Source organism: Nothobranchius furzeri, chromosome 3, assembly GCF_043380555.1.
Source record: "Nothobranchius furzeri strain GRZ-AD chromosome 3, NfurGRZ-RIMD1, whole genome shotgun sequence".
Classification (NCBI taxonomy): Eukaryota; Metazoa; Chordata; class Actinopteri; order Cyprinodontiformes; family Nothobranchiidae; genus Nothobranchius; species Nothobranchius furzeri.
In genome coordinates, this window is record NC_091743.1 from 41474380 (window position 1) to 41483404 (window position 9025).

Here is a 9025-nt window from a genome sequence, read left to right on the forward strand (position 1 = left end):
GCTCTGAATATGAACTCAGAAAAGCTGACCCAAGCTTTCTGATTAATAAAACATAAGAGTCCGAATAAAAGGAGTTATAATCTCCTCATCAGGCCCCGTCCCTCCTCAGGACTGCATCTGCAAACTTAGCAGGGTGCTGTGGTTGGAAACCTTTGAAGTTAGAGCAGCATGTTAGACACACGCAGCAGCGCTGACTTCCGTGAAGACCATCTCTGCATTAGAGGAGGCTAGTGCATGCTAGCAGCAGCAAGACAGCTGTGACCCAAGGAGCTTCTCGTTTCCACATGAAGCTGTCTTCCATGAACATATCCATCCATCCATCCATTTTCTGAACCCGCTTTGTCCATGTAGGGTTGCGGGGGGGCTGGTGCCCATCTCCAGCGGTCAACGGGCGATCAGGCGGGGTACACCCTGGACAGAGAGCCAGTCCATCGCAGGGCAACACAGAGACACACAGGACAAACAATCACACACACACACACCACCTAAGGACAATTTGGACAGACCAATTAACCTAACAGTCATGTTTTTGGACTGTGGGAGGAAGCAGGAGGACCCGGAGAGAACCCACGCATGCACATGGAGAACATGCAAACTCCATGCAGAAAGATCCCAGGCCGAGAAGCGAACCAAGGACCTTCTTGCTGCAAGGCAACAGCTCTAACTGCTGCACCACTGTTCAGCCCTCCATGAACATAAAGTTGATGAAAACATCGATTATATTTAAAAATTTCTGATTGAAGACAGAAAACTTCCCTGGACCCAGAGCCAGACTGGTGCTAAAGCTGGTTCTTGGTACTTCGAGAACGTCTTCACTCCTGCAGTTTGTTTTTTTCTGGTCCAAATCGGTTGATGAGTTGAAATGAGTTGAACTCGCTTTTTCTTGTCTTCTGGTTTCTTTTCACACTTAAGATAAAACTGCAAGGGACTCAAACCGTGTCGCCACAAAGCAGGGGAGAACTTTCAGCCTGTTCATTGGTCCCATGTGTCTGGGGGCGGGACAACCAGAAGCAAATACAAGAAGGTTCTGAGAATGTTTATTAAGGTAAATCAGCATTTACTCCAAATAATAATGAATCATCACAACTTGTAGTCAATCCATGATCCCTCTGTAGCTTTTGGCTAGCTAACTCCTGACGTTCGTATAAAGTGTTCCAAACCAGAGCAAAAAAAGCTGCATCAGGAAGTAGATTGTCTCAGACTTGACGCGTACTCCTGGTAGCTTAGTGTGACGTAACTACCCAGTCACAATCCACCTCCTTGAATGAGTCTTGGTTGTTTGCAATTACCATGTTCACATCTGTACACACAGACAAACACCAATTTGTTTTAAAGAGCAAGTTACCCCCTACCATCATCATCATCATCATCATCAACTTTATTTATAAGTTATAAGTGCTTTCCATCAATGAGAGATTGAACCAAACCAGAGTAGTACTCCACTCCCATTTCCTGTTTGAAAAACACACCACAAGGAGGCGCTGCCTAGCAGACTGAGAGGGCGGGGTCACTAACAAATACACACACAGGCTCACAGCCACATTGTGACATCATATGGTACCAGCTAAGATCATAGGGTACCTCTTAGCCAATAGGAATGGCAGATTTAAATTCAAATCAGAGTTTTTACCTGAAGAGGGCGCACGTGTCTACAGCATGATTAGACACCCATTTATTTAGTTTATCAGCAAAAACAAAAGTTAAAGTCCCATTAGTTGTCACACACACTGATGTGTGTGCGAAATTTGTTCTCCGCATTGGACCCATCCCCTGGGGTAGCGGTGAGCTGCAGACACAGCCGCGCTCGGGAACCATTTGGTGGTTTAACCCCCCCAATGCAACCCTTTAATGCTGAGTGTCAAGCAGGGAGGCATTTGGTCCCATTTTTTCAAAGTCTTTGGTATGACCCGACCAGGAATCGAACCCTGATCTCCCAGTCTCAGGGCGGACACTCTACCACTAGGCCACTGAGTTGATTTGGGATTGACTTTCTCTTTAAACAAACTAAATACAGCAGTGGTTAAAACACCCAAAATGTTGAGAGTTAAGCACCAATTTGGTTTTCCACTGCTGGTGAACAAACATCATCTAAGTTACGGACAACATCTCGGCGTGGGAATTTTAGATTTCTCTTTGTTTTGTTTTGGGTTTCTGCAGAGGATCACAGTGTAGGGAGATGGTTTATCTAAACACATCCAAGGATGGGTCTTGGTGTTCCTTGTTGCTTCTGAATGCTCTTTATTACTATCAGAAAGCCCACAGACTTCAGTTGAGTCTTCAGCTAGTCCAAAGTGCTGCAGCTAGACTTCTGATGAGAAATAAAAAGAGAGATCAGTTTTTGCTTCCCTACATTGGCTGCCTGTTAAATTAAGAATAGGATCCTCCTTAATAACAGTGTTCCATGACTGTTTGCACTCAACGCCTAGCTTGTTTTGTACGTTTACGTAAAGAAGAGTTCTTTGACTTGAAAGTCAGGATGTAATAAACTTGGTGCTCCCCACATCTGCTTCCTGCTCATGTTCAAAAAGGTTCTGTCCTCCGGCCCAGCAGAGTTGGTGCTGAATTAGATTTTGATGATCCGGTCAGACCTTTTGGTGATATATAGACACTTTTTTTCCGTCTGCTGCTCCACAACTCACCATGACTGTGTGCAGATGAGTAGGTGGGACAACTCACAGCTGGGCTGTTTTAACAAAGCAGCACATTTTTCAGCAATGGAAAACCTACTCTATTTTTACGTCTCTTCATGGTTTTACACAGATTATTTTTTCCTCACACTCCCCCAACACAATGAATGTGAAAATAATTCATAAAAAAATCTATTGAGTCTTTTATGTGCCTGATTCACCGTGACATTACCCAGCAGGAAACCTTGATAATACCCCATCAGAGATCCATCACTGCTCTTTTTATCCCCATTAATGGGTGTCATTTCTCAAGTGCCAGGATCAAAGTCACAGCAGGGGAGCTATGGCTGTAGAGGGTTAGCACTGAGCAGAAAGGGTGGAGGTGCTGGGAGGAAGGGGGGGACCACTGCATTGTCCAGACCCCGTCTGTCTGCTTCTGCTCTGGAGAAGACTAAAACTGTGGAAGGCTGCTATTTGCGTGTGTGTGTGTGTGGGGGGGGGGGGGGGGGGGGGGGGCACATATCAGGTCGAAAATGATAGAGCAAGAGTAGATCACATCCTTGTGGTGTTGCTGAAGGGACACGGTTACATAACCACCGGGACGACGTGACGAGCCCTGGAACACAGCAGCAGCCACCGCTGTCAAAGAGAAGATGAGGATCCTCCACAGGGCGGCTGCGGCCCTCAGGTTTACAGATCAGACAGAAACAACCACTCCTTTACAGATTTGGTTTCATTTTCAGACAATGATGGTCCACGGAAACACAAAATGTAGTTTTCAAATAATCGTGCAAATTGTTAGAAGTCAAACGATCCAAAAATAATGAACTAAATCTAAACCTAACTGGACCGGGTTTTTAACTGGCACAGCTCATCATGGAGGAATTTTCTCCAACTTTCGTTTACATAATTGTTTGAATTCAGCCACATTGGAAGGCTTCTTGCAGGAACAGTCTGTTTAAGGTCAAGGGCGTTCTCTTCAGGGTATTCTGCTAGAGAGTAGAATTCTTGGTTCCATCAGTTACAGGAAATGGTCCTGAAGCAGCAGAGCGGCCCCAGACCATCACACCACCACCACCGTGTTACGATGAACAAGAAACACACCTTCCAGAAAGTTCTGCTTCTGTCGCCTCTGCCCACAGCGTATTTCATCAGAGGCCTTTGGTATCATGAAGATTATGTTTTATAAATATGAGTCGGGTCTTTGAGTTGTTAGGTTTTGATCTGATGTTGTTACATGTGTTTAGAATGAGGCACGTGTTGCTTGTTGAGATCTTTTAGGAAGGGATTTCTTACTTCTACATGTCTGGTGGAGATCAGCTCTAGGTGTTATGTTGAAATCCAACTCAGCTATGATGTGGTTAATTATGGTTAACTCACGGTTTAACAACACAGTCACTGGATTCAGGGCCAGCCCAAGCCATTGTGGGGCGCTAAGCAGGTTTCCCTTCGGGCCCCCAAACCAAGAAGCCAACACCAGATGATTCATCATTCTTAAGCTGCACCATTTGTGTAACATGCCCACTATCCTTAGCATCTTTTGTAATTAGCTTACATCAGTCGTGAATATTGATTTTAACTTTATCGGAGCAACAAACCACGCTCGAATTAATTTGCATTTTAAAACGATGAGTGTTATTCAAGTGTGGCAGATTAATTCCGCTAATTGAAAGAAACATCAGCAGACAAACACTGAATTTAACTTTGGTTTATTATCTTTTGTTTTTAAAATTTGAAACGTGTAAAGTGTGCTGCATTACAAACTAAAACCAAATGACACTACAGAAAATAATACAGAGACATTGTTTTTTACTCATGTCACCTTGGTGCTCCTGGGGGGCCCTCTGGTGATGTGGGGGCCCAAAGCAGTTGTTTAGTTTGCATATGCCTTGGGCCGGCTCTGATTGGATTGTTTCATAAAAAAATAAAATCAGTGTTTTATATTTTCATGGTTACTTTTGCCTAATTCCATTTTTGGTTCTTTTTAAAACACAGATGAGGTTTTTCTTTACCTTGCTGACGTGTCATTTGCCGACTGCAAAACAACTTCAGAGCTGACGCTGATGGTGGCGTCACTTCCTACTCCGTTTATCCGCGGGCAGCAAAGAACGTTGTCGCCCTCTGCTGCCCGCTCTCCCCTCTCCGATGATGCAATCCCGTGCACGATCCAATGTGTAAACTCCATCGTCTCTGTTCATGGTCCCACATCCACGTCTCCTTATCTCTATAGCTTCTTTTATCCATCTTTTGTATTTTTGTTGTTCGGTGTTTATGATCCTTGTGTTGTCCCAGTCCATTATATGGTTTTCTCTTGTGCAGTGATCTGTTACGGCTGACTTCTTTATTGTACTTTCTGCTTCTTTTTTTGCTCCAAAAATGGAATTAGAAACTAGACACCCCTGCGATGGACTGGCTCTCTGTCCAGGGTGTACCCCGCCTGAATGCCCATTGACTGCTGGAGATAGTCACCAGCCCCCCCACCCCCCACCCCCCCACCCCCCGCGACCCTACATGGACAAGCGGGTTCAGAAAATGGACGGATGGATGGATGGATGGATGGATGGATGGATGGATGAATGGATGGATGGATGGATGGATGGATGGATGGATGGATGGATGGATGGATGGACAGACGGACGGACGGGCGGGCGGATGGAAACTAGACACAGTGAGAACATACCAAAGATTCTTTTGCCTGTTATTGGATTTTGTTTGTGGATCTAAAACATTAAAGTGTTATAAAAAATAAAGCCAGATGAAGTCTGTGAGGCTAAGCTATTCTACAGCGCTGTACCTGTAAAATAGGAATCCTGAGCTGTGCACCTGACTGTGATTAAATGCATGAGCCCATATTTGCAGACAAACAGCTGCACTGTGTGTGTTCTTCTGGAAAGCCACAAAACATGGCTGCTTGTAGATCAAAATAAAATATTTAACTGTGTCTTCATATCAGCCCATGGCTTCTTATACCCCTCATAGACAACTGCTGCTTAGCTGCTGAGCAACGAGGAGCAGGAGGCCAAAGACTCCCATCAGAAATCCCTCCTCTCCCACCTCCTCCTGCTTCTGCTCCTCACACATGAACCCCAAATGCTCTCTGGCATTTCACTTCAAATCATTGCTGCTTCACATCACTGTGTTGGGGGAGCAAGGGAAAGTGGAACAGACAGACCAGCACCATGTCAGCTCACAGTGGGAAAGCCTGGCTCTGCCTCCTGCCATTTCGATCACCATGGAAACAACCAAATACACCAGCAGCCCTCTCCTCCTCAGATAGGAAAACCTGTACATGTCATCCTCGGGAAAACAGAGAGCTTTGAGTGCACTGAAGTGCAATCATCGGGGATCACGTGATCTGTGACACCAGTTGAAAGCATCTGGAAGATCTCGGAACATCACAGACCTGATCAGGGCAGCAAGGGCCAGAGCAGAGCGACGCTCACTGCATACAAATGAGCGGAATCACCGAAGGTGCGCAGGTGAACACCGACATGTGACTCACCCAACACCCCCGTCTCCACCCCCTCCCCCATCAACACAGCTGCGATAAGGATCAGGCGGACCTCCTTCACGCTCCTACCTGCTCCGTGGGCTTCACCCGAGCGCACCTCCGTGATGCTGCTCGGGTCACTTTGAGATCTTCCACGCTGCAGCACGCAGTCTCCATCCAGCCCGTTGGATGGTGAGGAGGAGGAAGAGGAAGACGAGGATGCCATGCTGAGGACCGAAGCGCGGTGTTAAAGGGGTGATCACCGCCAGCCAGCCAGCCAAGGTCAGCGGCATCAAGTGGCAGCCAAGATCAGATGAATGCGCCCTGGTTGCTGCAGCTACAGCTCCCCGACAGGCTGCAGCGGCGGTGGGGAAATCCGTTAGGCGAGCAGCGTCACGGGCTCCACATTTCACGCGTCAAAACGTCGTTTACGCGCTGTCTACGAGGAAATGCGCAGACGTGAAGTCTATGGGGGGTCCGATTGTATAAAAACATTAAAGTGGGGTGTGCGTTTTTAAAATCACCTTTTCCTCACATTATCTTTCTAAAATGCTGCATAATCCGACTCATAATCTTAAAATATATTTAGATCCAAATATAAGATTAAATCTAAATATGTGAAATCATATTTATTAACTAATTTTGTGATGAACACGGTGTAGCTGAACCGAAGGCAGCATGCAGATTCGGTCGGCTATAAAATGTTAAAATATTAGTAACCCACCCAAAAAACACAGTGAAGAAGTAAACTGTCATGGTGCAATTCTGATTATTTTCTCACTTTATCATTTATTTTACATTTTGAGTTTTCCCAGGTGGCTCTAACCTTACCATCATACATGTGGCAAGGGTCTCAGATGGAGTATCAAGATTAGTACCATCATCAGGATCAGGGCCGTGCAGAGACCTTTGACGGGGCGGGTGCTCAAAGTAAAAAAAGGGGCACTTATAGAGCAATCCAATAAGTTAGAAAATTCAGATAATGAGACCCTTGGGTTCAAACAACATAATAAAAATATATAAATTAGTGTCATTAGTGTTAATGTTAGTTCATAAATAATAGTTTTAGTTTTTAAAGCTGACTTATATCTAGAGATGTTACAACCACATTTTTGCCTCTGATCCGAGTGTCCAAGTTGTTTGATTTTTGATTGTCTTCCAACACTGAGTCCTGTTCTGATACCAGGTGGTGATGCAATGCATTATAAAAGAAGAAATAAGTCGTCCTTCTGTCTGTATTTGTCATTTTGTTGTTTTAGCCTGAAAATGTCACTCATTCAGGAAGTACATTTAACAGAAATCAAGATACTTTATTACTACTGCACAGGTGTACAACCAAAGATATTGTGTGCTTACTAAAGACAGCTCTAGTAAGAGGTAGTAAAATAAATGCAACCACAGAGACTTATCCAGTGTGATCTACAGCTATGTTAGCTGAGATCTTTTTCCTGTCAGTAGAAAATTCTTGATCCCATTCCACTGAACTTAACACTAAACATGAGAGCTCTGCTACCAACCTAACAAGAACACCCTTTACACAAAGGCACCATCATCACATACGTGGCAAGAGTCTCAGAGAAACTTAGAAGAATCTTCTCCAAACACAACATCCCGGTAAACTTTAACCCAACAACACCCTCAGACAGAACCTGGTCCATCCAGAAGACAAAACTCCCAAACAGAAGCTCAGTGGGGTCGTTTATGCAGTCCAGTGTAGGAGCACTGTCCAGCAGATGTTTACATTAGAGAAACTAAACAACAACTACACAAGAACATAACACAATACAGGAGAGCCACCTCTTCAGGTCAAAACTCTGCAGTCCACCTTCACCTGAAGGACAAGGGACACACCTTTGAAGATGACAAAGTCCACATTCTGGACAGAGAAGATAGATGATTTGAGAGAGGAGTAAAAGAAGCTATCTATGTCAAAACGTGAAAACCCCACTTCAAATAGGGGCGGGGCTTAGATTTCACCTTTCCAGTACCAATAATGCAGCTTTGGTCAAGGTCAAGGTCAATTTTACTTACAGAGCACAATTACAGCAGCAAAGCTACACCAAAGCGCTGTACAAGGTAAAACAAATCAAGATGCAACAGATCAACAATAACAACCTAAAATAAGATGAGCACACAACAGTCTCAATCTATGATAAAAACTGTTAAAAACTGTTAAGATGCTCAAGTCAGCCTGCATTAAAAGCCAAATCAAAAAATTGCATCTTAAGAAGGGATATAAAATGCTCTAGATTCTGTGTGGTCCTGATGTTGAGAGGTAGCTTGTTCCACAGTTTGGGCCCAACCACAGAGAACGCTCTGTCGCCGCGAGTCTTGTGGCGGGTTTTTGGAACTGTTAAAAGAGCTTGAGAGCTGGACCTCATGGTTCTGGCAGGGACGTAAGTGGACAGCAGCTCAGAGATGTAGACTGGGGCCGGGCCATGAAGGGATTTAAAAACAAAAAGTAAAATTTTGAAACGGATCCTGTAAGAGACAGGAAGCCAATGGAGAGAGGCCAGAACCGGGGTTATGTGATCCCACTTGCTGGTTCCAGTCAGCAAGCGAGCCGCTGCATTTTGGACCAGCTGAAGTCGGTGTGGGGAGGACTGGTCCAGGCCAGAATACAGGGAGTTGCTGTAGTCCAATCGGCAAGACACGAACAGGTGGATGACATGTTCGAGGACATTAGCAGGAAGGTATGGCTTCACCTTTGCTATCTGCCTTAAATGATAAAAACCTGATTGGACCACTGCACTCACCTGTCTGTAAAGATTACAAGAACCGTCTAAAAACACACCAAGGTTTTTAACACAGGGTTTTAGAAAACCAGAACAAGGACCAAGAGGACCAACAGCGTTGTTTAAAAGATTAGAACTTTTTTTTGAATCTCATTCAGTTTCAGTCTAGGTCA

General features: G+C 44.8%; 1 protein-coding gene across 2 annotated transcripts in view; it reads right to left on the bottom strand.

Moving 5' to 3' along the window:
- The window catches only part of phactr3b (phosphatase and actin regulator 3b), an 87735-nt gene extending 81181 nt beyond the window's left edge, over positions 1-6554 (bottom strand). Inside the window, exon 1 of one of the 2 annotated variants that reach the window (XM_054748169.2) lies at positions 6208-6554. In XM_054748169.2, the coding sequence (XP_054604144.2) occupies positions 6208-6343 (136 nt within the window). In that variant the 5' untranslated portion in view covers positions 6344-6554. The remainder of the gene's footprint in view (positions 1-6207) is intronic. The other variant, XM_054748171.2, reaches the window with a different exon arrangement.
- Between the last annotated feature and the right edge of the window lie 2471 nt (positions 6555-9025).